Below are 15008 nucleotides of genomic sequence, written 5' to 3' on the forward strand. Positions count from 1 at the left end.
CAACTCGTGCCTCAGACCATCGTAGTTTCCTTTATTTAAATTCAGGACCCTAGCCTCTGTGTCAACTACTTCATTCTCCATCTTAATGAAGGATTCTATCATATTATGATCGCTCTGACCCAAGGGGCCTCGTACAACAAGATTGCTAATTAATCCTTTCTCATTACATAATACCCAGTCTATGATGGCCTGATCTCTGGTTGGTTCCTCAACATATTGGTCCAGGAAACCATCCTGTAAACACTCCAGGAATTCCTCCTCCACAGTATTGTTACTAATTTGGTTAGCCCAATCTATATGTAGATTAAAGTCACCCATGATGACTGTGGTGCCCTTATTGCACGCTTCTCTAATTTCCCTTTTGCTGCCATCCCCAACCTCCGCATTACTGTTTGGAGGTCTATATAGCACTCCCACTAATATTTTCTGCCCCTTGGTATTTCTCAGTTCTACCCATACAGATTCCACATCATCAGAGCTAGTATCCTTCCTTACAATTGTGTTAATCCCTTCTTTAACCAGCAATGCTATCCCACCTCCCTTTCCTTTTTGCCTATCTTTCCTGAATATTGAATACCCCTGGATGTTGAGTTCCCAGCCTTGGCCACCCTTGAGCCATGTTTCCATAATCCCAATCAAATCATATTCGTTTACCTCTATTTGCGTAGCTAATTCATCCACCTTATTATGAATGCTCCTCGCATTAAGACACAAAGCCTTCAGGCTTGTTTTTTTTAACGCTCTTAGACCTATTAGAATTATTAGTTACTGTGGCCATGTTTGATTTAAACTGTTGATTTCTCTGACTGCCACTTTTGTTTTTCTCCTTCCTATCTTTTGCTTTTATCCTTTTTTCCCTTTCCTTTGTCTCCCTGCTCAGGTTCCCAGCCCCCTGCCATTTTAGTTTAAACCCTCCCCCAGAGCATTGGCACTGAGCGCTAGTTTCACTGGCCTATCTTGTCCTGTATTGTGAAATATCATAGTACTTTCACCATAACTATCTATGGCTATTCCCATTGCTTTTCTACTGCATGGTAAGTATGTGATAATTTACATCACATTTGCAGCTATGCAGTAGAAAAGCAATGGTAATATGCAGGACTGAAAAAGTCTGCTTGCCACAATTAGGCAGCTTCTCTTTCTTGGGTATGGGTGTAGTTCAGTTCTGTTCATTGCAGGTCCAATCATTTGCAGCCATGATCAGGTCAGCCATGATCTTATTGAATGGCAAAGCAGGCTCGTGGGCCAAATGGCCCACTCCTGCTCATGTTCTTATGTTCTTATCTAAACTGAAGAGATGCTGCTTTGTGATCCAGGCATTAACCTTTAGAAAATATGATAACTTCATATTTTGTTATACCGATCTTCACAAAGTTACACGGTTTTAGGAGCCGACTCGATGCAAAAGAAAATGGAGGAGAGGTAGTAATCACAGCTGTAAGTTTAAATTCAATGGAAGCCTTTCCAGACTTGCCTCTTGTTGGAGTGAGCAGGGGATTGGGATATCTTCCATTCTCACCCAGGCTTTAGCTAGAACATTGAATGTTGCATTGATTTATTCATTAATCAGTATGTTATCTAATTTCTTCTGTACCTCCAGTTCATAATGTGCTGGCTGTTAGCAATAGAGCCTAAAAAAATGACTTTGTATTAAGAGCAATATTAAAACCTATTGTGGCTTCTAAAAGCAAAACGTTTACCTCAATTTACTTTTTAATTTATGATTTTGCTCTGTAAGCCGCCACGTAAATGTATCTCTGTTACCATGACAACAAAATTCACTTTTCCAGCACATCTGTGTGGATGTTCCCATTGACAAACTATAGGATGGTGAGAAAGCAGGATAATTGAGACTTTTCAGATACATTTCAGCTCCACGTTTGTTTACCCATTGATTTCAATAGGATTCTCTTCCTGCACCATCCTGGATTGACACTTTTCCACCAGTTTAAAAGTCAGAGGGGTAGATTAGGAACAGGAAATGACAAGGGTGCTAATATCAGCTTTGCTGCTGATGAAAGTTCATTTAAAACAATAGTAATTAATGCCTGCACATCATAAGATACAGAGGTCAATAACCAGTGGGTATAGATTTAAAGTAATTGGTAGAAGGATTAGAGGGGAGTTGAGGAGAATTTTTTTCACCCAGAGGGTGGTGGGGATTTGGTATTCACTGCCTGAAAGGGTGGTAGAGGCAGAAGCATTTAAAAAGTACTTGGATATGCACTTGAAGTGCCGTAACCTTCAGGGCTACAGACCAAGATCTGGAAAGTTGAATTAGGCTGGATTGCTCTTTTTCGGCCAGCACAACACGATGGGCCGAATGTCCTCCTTCTGTGCCACAAATGTCTATGATTCTATGAGAAGCAAAATGCAAAAGAAAGGGTTTATGTGTTTTTTTTAGAAGAACATACCAGAGATGTAATTTTCTGGCTGCAGGCTCCCAGTAGGGTGTCCCAGTCACAAAGAGCCATTATTGCAAATTCCAGCCCGTACACCGCACAATTTTCTGATTTGCGCATTTAGCGGCCGAGGCTCCACGTTGGGAGTGTGTAGTCAGAAAACTACCACTTAGATGACTTTTGCACATTTCCAAACAACCTATTCAAAATTTTGACTGGCTACTTCAAAACAGGACATGTGACAACCTTCCTCCACTGTGTAACCTAACATACAAACTAACTCTGTAGTCTCATATGGAATACCTTCACTTTCATTCCAAGTCAAAACAAAAATAAAAAGAAACTGAGAATGCTATTAAAGTATTACTGCACTGGGGAGTGTTTAAAGACTTTGGCAGATTGTAAGGGGACCTTGCTCTAGTTGGTTATAGCCTACAATCTAATCAGTCCCAAACACTTTGCAATGCAATAATTTCCTAATGTTGTACTGTCACCTTTTATTGAAATGATGAACATTTTTCTGAATTCCAACGGCGGTTGAGTCATTCTTGGGTCCTCATTACTTTTAATGCTTTTTCCTCCTTTCTCAATCAATCATGCCACACTTCATCTCGTTGTCGTCCTGGTTTCTAAAGCTGACATAGAGCCCGCCTATTCTCTGTACTGTGATGAGCCCTGTTTGCCACCTGGTAAAGACATACTGCATGCAGTGGTGGTGTTGAAGCTGCTTTGATTGCTTTAATTTCTGGAATGTTTGAAAATACATTTGGGTGCGACTGTAATTTAGTGAATTGACCTTAATCCAACATGGTTGATTTGTCCAAAAATAATCAAACTTATCTTCCTCTCCGATTATGGAAGTGATCTATAAATAATTAACTTGTAGTCTGCCAACAATATACTGAATGATTTTCAATATGTCTCCAGAATGCTTGTAGCTAGATGGTTAACACATATGACTTGACACAGCCATAGCATGCTTCTTATTAGAAAAATGAGAACATTTATTCAATAAATACCTTTAGATTTTGGACCTAATTCCCAAACCATTAAATTTTAGGAAAAACATAGCATGAATTGTGATTTTTTTTTCATAAAAGATTAAAACAAGCTATTTTTTTCCTTTTGTGCAGTTTATTGGGAGGAGAAAGAGAAGAATTCAAAATATAACCAAACCATTAATTCCATTGATACAAAAGCAAAATACTGTGGATGCTGGAAATCTGAAATAAAAACAGAAAATGCTGGAAACACTCAGCATGTCAGGCAGCATCTGTAGAGAGAGAAACAGAGTTAACGTTTCAGGTCGATGACCCTTCATCAGAACATTAATTCCATTGTGTCGCCCCAGCTACCATCTGGGATGTTAGATGTGATGGTGCAAATTGGATTCGAGAATTAAAAAGATATTGCTGAAGGTTCATTTCTTGAACATGTCATTGAAGGCTGTGTTGTGTTTTGAAATTTAACGTTGATCTCTTTCTTTAATGTCTTTAAAAACACAATAGAGCAGAAGGTGCTGATACCTGTAACATTTTTTTTTAAACTAATAGCCGAGCATATGGCCATGACAGTACAGGTTTTTTAAATATCAGGTTGTTTATGTGATAATGGCAAAGGCAGATCCCATGTTATTCATATGTAACAGTGGCTGAAATAATAAATATATTTAAAACAACATAAACATTACCAGACCCCATTCTTAGGATTTCCACCAGTGGATACAAATCAATAAAGATCACAATGGCTAAATATAGGTTTCTTATCAACTGTATTTCCATACTTTGCAGAACATCTCAAATATGAGCTAAGATACCTTGCAAAGTGCTGTTGATACATTTTAAAGCATTTCAGGCTGTGCTTGAGACCACAGTATATCGATGAAGAATGATTTTCTGCTGGTATTGCTTTGTGCAAAATCAAAGCTGAAGTAACATGACAAAAAATGAAAAAGCATTTGCAAGGGAAAGACTGATGAAGTTATTGAACTATTAACTAACTATAGTATTGCTATGATTGCAAAAACAATGTACCCAGGGCAAAAGAAAATGATAGCATTATTATTTTTCTGTTAATGCATGACTACTTGCATTCCACAGATTTCAGGCTTGTAGACTAATGCAGTGTAATAGGATTATTTTACTGGGAATGTCCAAGCTCAGCAAAACATTCCTGTTATGAATTCAGGTCTACCGTAGATACCTTCTCGGGTTCAGTGGTGTCAGGCGCTAGCATTAGCGGTCTGAGTGTTTTACTTTTGTCGGAATTGACTTGCACTCCCCTATATCTGCTTGTACGATATCATGGTCTGGATTGTAATGACAGTACCCCCTTTTGACCAGAACCGGATATTCGAAGAACCAAGAAAACATTTGGTGATACGAGGCCAGATATGAATCGCACAGCTGCTTAATTTCACAGGAAAGTGACTATACAGAACCGACCTTGTGCCCAGACTCACTAATTCAATCTGTAGAATTTACCTTTGCGTAAGGACAATTTCACACCATTGGGCATCTTACTTGAGTGAAACAAGGTGGCTTCTAACTATCTTGCAGCATTTCTAACCTCTTCCTCTCCATGAAAGCCCTCACAGCTTTCCCTTTAAAAATCTTTACAGCTGTCCTGTTTCAAAAAAAAGGCTGTCTCTCTTCTTGCCTGTGTCTCAGCCTCTCTCTTTTAATTTCTCTTAGGCAGCCATGCCCAATGAATGGCTCTTCCTCCCCCCAGCCTGTTGCTGTACCAATTGGTCTCCCATGTCTCTACCTTGAGCACATAAGACACATAGGGGGAAAATTCAGTTGCTTGCGCCGCCCGTTAGTGCCTTAAGAGGGCGCCAATTGGGGCGCAAAGCAACTAGCGCCCGAGCACGGCGATACTTGTGCCGCTCGTGAAATTAACTGGACATTTTGCGGCGGCACTAAACACTTCCGCCACAATCTCCTGCGCCGGCAAATTGTGACGTCATTCGAGTGCGCAACGCCCCATTAGCGCCCAGGACCGGATATTGAGTGGCGCCCCCTGCCTTACCGCCTGCCGCTAGCAACGACAGGTTGAGGGAAGCGTTATGCTGTCAGAAAGGGACTAGGAGGGCGCTATTTAAAGGCGACCGCTTCCTGTCTTTTTTGGTCAGTGACATTTTTGCATCACGCAGTCTGAGAGAGAGAGAGAGAGACTTCTGGAGAGATTCAACGCTGTGTGAAGGAGTTTTGAGTACTGAGCAGCACTTTGCAGGTTTATTTCGATTTGCCCTTCCTTGCTTCGCCAGCACTCTGAGGTAGCGCCTCACTCCTCGGTGTTTGCACCTTAAGACTGGTGTGAAGCGCCTGATTTAGCGCTCCAATCACCTCCAGCGGCGATAAAAGCCAAGTTTGCTGTCAGAGGCGATAATTAACGGCAAGCGCTAAACTTTGCGCACGGCCGAGAACGGCACCCCAAATGGGGCGATGCCGAATTTTTCCCCCAAAGTGCTAGTTCATCCTGCATGAGGTATGGTGCAGACCTGCTCCCCAAACACCCTGTGTGACTGAACAGACTCTTCCAGGACATGGTGCCTTTGTAAATTCAGGGGTCGATTTTCCCGAAGCTGTCGGGAAGAAGGCGGGACTACAACTTTCGGGTTTTAGTCCCGCCTACATCGACGTCCGGCCAATCCACGCGATTTTCCCTTGATTCACCTTGTTGAGCCCGCCCAGCGGGCTCAGCAGGCCAATTAAGGGCCACCCAGCAACAGGTGACGTCAGAGACTGCAATTTCATCTGTCAAGAGTTCTTGACAGATGAAATATCAGTGTTTCACAGCTGTTTGAAGCTGTGAAACACTGACAGTCTGAGTTCTAACATGAGTCCTTCTGCACAGACTCAGTTAGAACTCACATCGGCACTCAAAGCTGAAGGCTGTCACTTTTCACAGATCGCAGCCGTTCAGCTTTAAGTGCCGGTTGACTGATGGGCTCCCGACGGCTACAGGAAGAAAGGCTGTGAAGGTAAGTACAGGTAAGTAAAAGTTCTTTACACACTTTAGACACACCAAACACACTATCCTTTGCACTCATGCACCCATCACTCACCTGAACACCGACATCGCGATCCCTCCAACTCCTTCAACCCGACGGCCCGCCTGCTCTAACCTGACGTGGTTTGGAGCCGTCGGGAAACCCACACGAAACCCCTCAAAATAGGGATTAGGCTAAAAACTGCCTGTTAACTACCTGTTAACAGGCAGTTAATTGGCACTAATCCCTTCCCGCCTGGGGTCGGCGGGTCCCAGTGTGGGGTGGGTACCCGCTGCCTTTGAAAGTTGCGTGGAGCGAGGTTTTGGGTGGGATTTTCCCCCCCACACGCCTGAAACCCCGCCTGACGGCTCCACAAAAATCAACCCCTCAGTCTGTGAGGTGAGGAGTGAGCTTTCTTTCTGTTCTTTCTCGAGCCCTCATGCATGGTTGTCCAACTCCACCTCCTCCAACACTCCTTGGGTTTATTCTAACTCCGGACCTTGAAACCCCCAACATAATTTGACATGCCATGTGCTGCCAACCCGCCTGTCTCCATGATGTTCGGAGCTGACTCGGCAAACTTCCACCTGAAATGGCCTTATCCTCCTGAATTTCTTCAGGTGTTCAACTTGATCAGCAGCTTCTGCAGCTGCCTTCCTGGATGAATTAGCACACCACTGTACTGCTTTGCCCTGATCTCTCTTCTGAGCTGCTTGTTTATAACTCCCACTGAGTGATCAGAGGGGGTTATAAACCCGTACTTCTGGGTTTCCTGTTCCTAGGAGGGAATTTTTCGATGGGGCCAGCGGGTGCGTTTGGTGGCGGGTCGGGTGGGAAATTTTTTTTTTGACTGCGGGTAGGGAACCTGCTGTCAACCCGTCTCCATACTAGTCTCCCAGAAGCTGGGTCTGTCATCGCTGAACAGACCTGACACACAGCAGCGGGGGAGGCAATTTAGATCATTAGAGAAATTGTTAAGAGGCACTTAAATAGTATTTTAAGCTTACCTTTCAATTTTACATGTTCCCCAATGGGTTACACGCTGATCGGGGATCACATCAGCTCAGCATGTTGTGAGTGGATTCAGCAGTGAATTATCTGATTACCTGACAGCTGCAAAAAAGCTGTATAAAAGCTGTACAAAAGCTCCCATCTCACAGCTGTTCACTTTTCAACCTCAGAAACTGTTGCTTACTGCATTTGGAAGAGAGATTGAGCTTTATGCAGCTTGTAACTGTTTGGAGTCAACTCTCTATCCAGTGCCACCTCATTGGAACAACCTCTCTTAGCATTGACAGATTTGCTTCTATCATTGTACATTCATCTGCCATCTATTACATCAGAATGGGTCCGGTTTACACTCTCTCACATTGGTCCTCAGAATCCCACCACGATCAGCCCCAACACCAGCAGAACCAGGCACACCAGCAGCACCAACAACAACACCAACCTTCTCCGCAATCACCTGATGCTGCACAGGACACAGGGCATCAGTACCCAACCACATTGCAGCCCGGGACGCCAGGGATGGCCTCACCATAGCCAGATTTACTTCACTTGATGCTGTACACCCTTGCTGCCACAGGTTGGCGCCACCCCACACCAACACCATAAAGCATCCCTACAATGCCCAAGCCATTCCTTTCACACTCATTGCAATTGCAGGGGGTACCATTATGTCACACTGTTCACTGCAACTCATTAAGCCACTTCCAAAGGTGCACACAAATCTGTCCAAGAACGCAAAGTGTTCAAAATAAAGATTTCAATGTTTGACAGCATATTAGCAGAAACTTCATATGATCATCGGCTAAAACACCCAAGTGCCTACCCTTGTGTGTTGTTAGTTGGTATGATTGGACTAGTATCAGGGTGAGTGTGAGGGGTGATTAGTGAGATGGGGAAGTGATAATGTAGATAGAGAGGGATGGGTGGAGGTGCAAGGTAAGTTGGTGTGAGTAAGGATGTGCAGGAGAAGGGTAGGGAAGGCAGAGTGATGGGGATGTGATGAGTGGCACAGCAGGATGAGCTTGAGCGTGGCTTTGTAGGAATGTGTCGTGATCTACTGGGATCATTGAAAGGTTTGCGCCACTGCAGCCTGGTCCTCTTAATGACATCCCTGCTTGCGTCCTCCTGTATAATGTGCAACCAGGCTGCATTGCTCTCCTGTGGAGGTCTCTTCCGCCCATGGGAAGGGAAGAGGACCTCATTGCGTGCTGTGACTCCCTCCATAAGCATAAGCCAGGGTGCAGCCATACACCTCTGTGCAGTGTTTGTCAGTGTTTGCAGCACCTCATGCTGTAGAACACTGACAGCACAACTGTCAAGATCAATTTGCGCACGGTCCCTTTAAGGAAACCGGCTGATGACACATCATCAAATGACGTCTCCAGACCCGCTTCCTTCAATTGGCTGGGAAACGCGCAGGGCGGGCTTAACAAGCCCAGTCAATGTAAAATCTTTTCACATGGCGGGATGAAGCCAGCAGCGGGGTTGCTCCCTGCCACCAACCTCAGCCGCCCTCGGCCGCCTGTCTAGGCAAAATTGCGACCCTAACTTCACCTCCCCGCTCAGAACGCACCTCAGAGGTAAAATCAGTGCCAATGCGTCAGTAAATCAACAAATGCAGAAAAATATGGAACACAGAATTCTCAAGACAATCCAGCACATTTAGACACTCCAGTGTTCCATGTCACTCATTGGGTAGGACGTACTTGGTTCGCTGTGCACAATGCATTGATTCATGGGACAATTACTACTTTTAGAAGAGAGCGGGTATATAATTGGCTGAAAGATCAGCCTCTTACGGTGAAGCGGAGGGAGCAGGGAATCAACTGTAATAGAGAGTGAGAAATGGAGCACGTGGGCTGTGGCATAAAGCTAGAGGATTTGTGTAAAACCTGACTGTTTAGGTTGAATTGGAAGGTGAAGAGAACATGAAGAAAGCTCAACCACTTTACAATTACCATATGCTACTTTTGTAAGCACTGGAACTAAGCACGGGAACGGTAGCATAGTGGTTATGTTTAGTAAACTAGTATTCCAGAGGCCTGGACTAATGATCCAGAGACATGAGATCAAATCCCACAGTAACAGCTGGAGAATTTAAATTCAGTTAATTAAATAAATCTGGAATAAAAAGCTAGTATCAATAATGGTAACCATGAAATTACCATGAAACCCATCTGGTTCACTAATGTCCTTTAGAGAAGGAAATCTGCCATCCTTACCTGGTCCCCAGACCCACAGCAATGTGGTTGACTCTTAACTGCCCTCTGAAATACCTAGCAAGCAACTCAGTTGTAACAAACCGCTACGAAAAACAATAACAATAAGAATAATTATTGTAATAATTATCCAGACAGACCACCCAGCATTGATCTCTGACACTGACTGAAGCGTTTGCAACCATCTTCAGCCAGATTGGCCATCTCCTGCAGTCCCCACCATCACAGAAGCTAGTCTTCAGCCAATTCGATTCACTCCACGTGATATCGAGAAATGACTAAGCGCACTGGATACAGCAAAGGCTATGGGTCCTGGCTGTCATGCTCCAGAACTAGCCACTCCTCTAGCCAAGCTGTTCCAGAATAGCTACAACACTGGCATCTACCTGACAATGTGGAAAACTGCCCAGGTATGTCCTGACCACAAAAAGCAGGACAAGGCCAATTACCGCCCCATAAGTCTACTCTCAATCATCAGCAAAGTGATGGAAGGTGTCGCCGACAGTGCTATCAAGTGGCACTTACTCACCAATGCTCAGTTTGGGTTCCGCCAAGACCACTCGGCTCCAGATCTCATTACAGCCTTGATCCAAACATGGACAAAAGAGCTGAATTCCAGAGGTGAGGTGAGAGTGACTGCCCTTGACATCAAGGCAACATTTGACCGAGTGTGGCATCAAGGAGCCCTAGTAAAATTGAAGTCAATGGGAATCAGGGGGAAAACTCTCCACTGGCTGGAGTCATACGTAACACAAAGGAAGATGGCTGTAGTTGTTGGCAAAGGAATATGGTTGTAGTTGTTGGAGATCAATCATCTCAGCCCCAGGAAATTGCTGCAGGAATTCCTCAGGGCAATGTCCTGGGCCCAACCATCTTCAGCTGCTTCATCAAAGACCTTCCCTCCATCATAAGGTCAGAAGTGGGGATGTTCGCTGATGATTGCACATTCGCAACTCCACAGATAATGAAGCAGTCCATGTGCAAATGCAGCAAGACCTGGGTGACATTCAGGAAGTGGCAAGTAACATTCGCACCACAGGCAATGACTATCTCCAACAAGCTAGAGTTTAACCACCTCCCCTTGACATTCAATGGCATTACCATTGCCGAATCCCCCACCATCAACATCCTGGGGGTTACCATTGACCAGAAACTCAACTGGACCAGCCACATAAATACTGTGGCAACAAGAGCAGGTCAGAGGCTAGGTATTTTGCAGCGAGTGACTCACCTCCTGACTCCCCAAAGCCTTTCCACCATCTAGAAGGCACAAGTAAGGAGTGTGATGGAATACTCCCCACTTGCCTGGATGAGTGCAGCTCCAACAACACTCAAGAAGCTCGACACCATCCAGTACAAAGCAGCCCGCTTGATTGGCACCCCATCCACCACCTTAAACATTCACTCTCTCCACCACCGGTGCAATGTATCTGCAGTGTGTACCATCTTCAAGATGCACTGCAGTAACTTGCCAAGGCTTCTTCGGCAGCACCTTCCAAACCCATGACCTCTACCATTTAGAAGGACAAGGGCAGCAGGCGCATGGGAACACCATCAGCTGCAAGTTCCCCTCCAAGTTACACACCATCCTGACTTGGAAATATGTCGCCATTCCTTCATCATCGCTGGGTCAGAATCCTGGCACTCCCTCCCTAACAGCACTGTGGGTGCCACAAGGACTGCAGTGGTTCAAGAAGGCGGCTCACCACCACCTTCTCAAGGGCAATTAGGGATGGGCAATAAATGCTGGCTTTGCCAGTGATGCCCACATCCCAGCAACGAATAAAAAAACACTAGAAATGTCAGCTGCAAAAACTGATTTGTTCCAAAATCAATTTACCATTGTCCCAAAATATTTATATCTATATATATATATATCTGGAGATGAAGGAAGCCACAGCTGTTCTGGGAGAGGAGGGGGTGATTAGACCAGTTAGTGAGGATTCAGAGCCAGGAGAAGGGAAAGAGATCTGTGATGTGAGAAATTGATCACTCTCAAACAATAACTGGATAAATTCATCAAAGAACATAATTATTAATTCATCACAGTCAACACTGCATCGATTTGTAGCATTTATTCAAGAAGCTTATTTATTGAAGCAGTCAACTATTGAGTAAACACCTGTCTCTGCCCAAAATACTTGGAGCACTTAACTCACTTTAAGCAGCAACTTTGTAATCAAACAAAATGGAAATTAAAAATGGTTAACATTTTTTGGCCAATTTAAACAATTGCCTGACTTAAATGTGGGCATCTTAAGGTGGTGGGGACTGTATTTTTTTTCAGTATTGTAATTGGATTAGCACATAATGATAGTTGTAACCAGGCTAGTAGACAGTTGGCAACCTGTGTGAGATACTACCCTCATTACCCACATCAGTTCTCACTTCAGCAGCCAACTGTAGCGGCACTATATTCTGTACTTGTATCATTTTTAACTTTAACACTCCTAGGAGTGAGCTCCCCATACTGGGAGCACCTATGTGGAATTTAGGTGTGCGCCCAATTCAAATAAAAATCAATGGACAGAAAACTGTGGACCTATGACTTGGGCACATGCTCGAATTACCAATCTGTGCTCCAGCATGTGAAGCTCTCCAACAAGAGCACAAAGGGTTAACATTTACCCCATAGCTGTCCTCTGTATTATTCACCCTATACTCATCATGTGCCTCTTCTTTAAACCTCATTTATGCCCTTATGCACCAAACTGGTGAGATCCTGTATGCATATACAGCACTAAGTAACACAATTTAGTGCTGTTCTGCACTGAATATGTATACCAATTAAAAAGAAATAACATTCTTGGTGGTCCTTGTTACTTTCCTCGCTGGCTGTTCTGCCCCTTTGCTTCACCACATGAGTTGCATTTCATTTGGAGGGGTTATTAGAACCATCCAAAATCCCCACTGTACCAGCCATTACCATTGTGGTGATAGGGTTAAACATCTTTCCCATTCTTTAAATTCACTAACGTCACACCTGGAGAAAAACACTCAATTTTCAATTTGACTGTGCAGCTGTAAAATGCTGCACAAGTTCCGCAGCAATGACCTTAATAAGCCTGAACAATAAGTCTATTATTGCTTTTTCCACTGATATTACAGCACCTGCTACTCACATCTACTTTTTGCAAAAATTATGCAGATGGGGAAAATATAGCGGGGAATTATAACCCTCAAAAATGGGTGGATTTGGGGCAGGTGGGATGTACAAATGTTAAAAATTTGAAATCCGACCCCAACCCACCTCCAACCCACCCACTTCCGGTTTTAAGGAGGCGGTACGGGGGACCAGCAACCAACCCGCTCACAGGAGGCGGGTTGGTCATTTAAATATTATAATGAGGCTGCGTGCCTCAGAATTAACCACTATATTAACTTCAACCCTGGCCGGCTGGGTTTCCCGGGCCTCAGAAAATCCGTCGGCTAAAGGGAGGCGAGGACTGCTGGATCCAGGAGGTAAGTGTCTTTCCATTTACCTGCTGGATCCAGTTTACCTGCTTCACCCACCCTCCACCATCGGACATCCCCCAACCCTTCCGCTCTTCCTCCCCACCCTGACCCTTCCGATTTCCCCCCCCCCCGGCCTTTCCGATCTCCCCTCTGACCTCCAATCGCCCCTCTGCTTCAGGCCCCGATTTTCCCCCAACCCCGGCTTCCGACCTCCCCTCTGGCCTCCAATCTTCCCCCCCACCCGGTCTTTCCGATCCCTCCTCTCCACTCCCTGGCTGCAGCCTGGTGCCAAAGGCCTACCCACCCCCACCCCCTCACCCGACAGCCAGCTTCGCAATTTGTCTTGCTGCGGCCAGAAAACAGAGACAAAAATGATAATCAGGTCCTGCTGTTAAGTTCGGCAGGACCTGAGCCCGACCGCAATATTGCCTCCCTGTCTCCAAGATAAGATCAGAGCATAGTCTCAAATATTGTTTAGCTCATTTACATTCTTAGGTAGGTGGCTGTGGAGGCCGATTTAACAGCCTGCTATTTAAATCTTGCTTCCACTGTTTAGAGATTAATTTTACACATTAAAAGTACTTTTGAGAAACACCATAGCAATACATAGGGAAAGCAGATGGTTTACACTTGTAGCTCTTTCCCAATCTTTGGAGGACAAAAGAGAATATAATTCTAAATAATTATTTTTATAAATATTCTCTGATTAATGTAAAAAGTATGCACAGTGTAGATTTACCCGATACTCTATTTCACTGTTTTGCAGACAAGAAAGAGAAAATCGACATAACTTATACCAAAATTCAACATTAAATATTTTTATTTGCTTTATTAGATAGAATTTCACTTGTTTTCTAAATTGAGAAAAAGAGATCTGCACCATTAATACATCTAGCAGTATTAAAGAGGAATTGCACCTTAGTTGTTAGCATGCCCTGCACTGAGTCTAATGCATAATAGTGAGGCCTCTATGATTGATTAACTGAGTGGAACTGAATTTTAAAAGCTCAGAGTTATCTTTCTTTGACTCAATGTTTTCTCTAAAGTGTTTATTTGTTTGTTTGTGTTTGCTAGATTTTCTGCACTATCTGCCGCAGTCACTGACACCATGAGTACTGCACTGAGTGGACTAAATGATCTCTCTTGACTTTTCCTATGGTGCATGTCTCAGTTACTCTTCACTCTCCCTTTTTTAATGCATTTTGTCCTAACAGGAAAGCATCAAGTTGATGTCGGCAAAGTACTAAAGGAAGCACAGAGCCCTAGAGGCAAGGACTCATTTCATGTTGTTCATTATATTCTTGGCACTGCCTTCAAGGAACTCTAACACTTAGACTTATGTCTCAAATCAAAGTGACAAATTGTAATGCATTTACAAAGAATTGTGGCACACCATTAACCAAAAGGTGTAATCAATAAATGTTTGTTTTCCTTGAAGGGAAGTATTTTTGCAGTGGACTGAACATGGATTATGTGAATTTATACTGTTCATAGTTTAACCTTGAAGGAGTAAAGTCTTGTAAGTTTCACCAATCCTGGTATACAAGCATTTTACTCTTCTATCTATGTCTTATTTTAATGTTAAGTGTTCTCCACACTGGTTAATTTGACAAGGTGGCATGTGCTAAAGTAACCCTGCTGCCCTAAAGATGGGCTAATTAGAAATGTAACAGATTGTACATTCCAACTCACTGATCACAAGGATATAGGATTATTTTCTTTGTTCCTAACACCTATTGAAATGTTTAGAAACTAACAGCTATGTTTTTAATTTTGTGAATGACCATTGCATGTTCTCCGAATGTGTAGGACGCATGTATATGTTTTGCTGCTGTGCCTTTGCTCGATGGTGAAGATGTGCACAGGCTTCACACAGTATATCAAGGAAGTAGCTATTCTTAAATACCCTGAGGGCAGCAGTGGCCTCAA

General features: G+C 43.8%; 1 protein-coding gene across 50 annotated transcripts in view; it reads left to right on the top strand.

The window, feature by feature from the left end:
* trdn (triadin) overlaps positions 1-15008 on the top strand; it is a 732832-nt gene that overhangs the window by 67703 nt on the left and 650121 nt on the right. For 49 of the 50 annotated variants that reach the window (XM_085997256.1, XM_085997227.1, XM_085997243.1 and 46 more), the window contains exons 3-4: positions 3038-3091; positions 14294-14347. In XM_085997256.1, the coding sequence (XP_085853382.1) occupies positions 3038-3091; positions 14294-14347 (108 nt within the window). The remainder of the gene's footprint in view (positions 1-3037; positions 3092-14293; positions 14348-15008) is intronic. The other variant, XM_085997266.1, reaches the window with a different exon arrangement.

The sequence above is a fragment of the Somniosus microcephalus genome, chromosome 9 (assembly GCF_052327205.1).
Source record: "Somniosus microcephalus isolate GS21.2 chromosome 9, FLI_Smic_1.0, whole genome shotgun sequence".
Taxonomy (NCBI): Eukaryota; Metazoa; Chordata; class Chondrichthyes; order Squaliformes; family Somniosidae; genus Somniosus; species Somniosus microcephalus.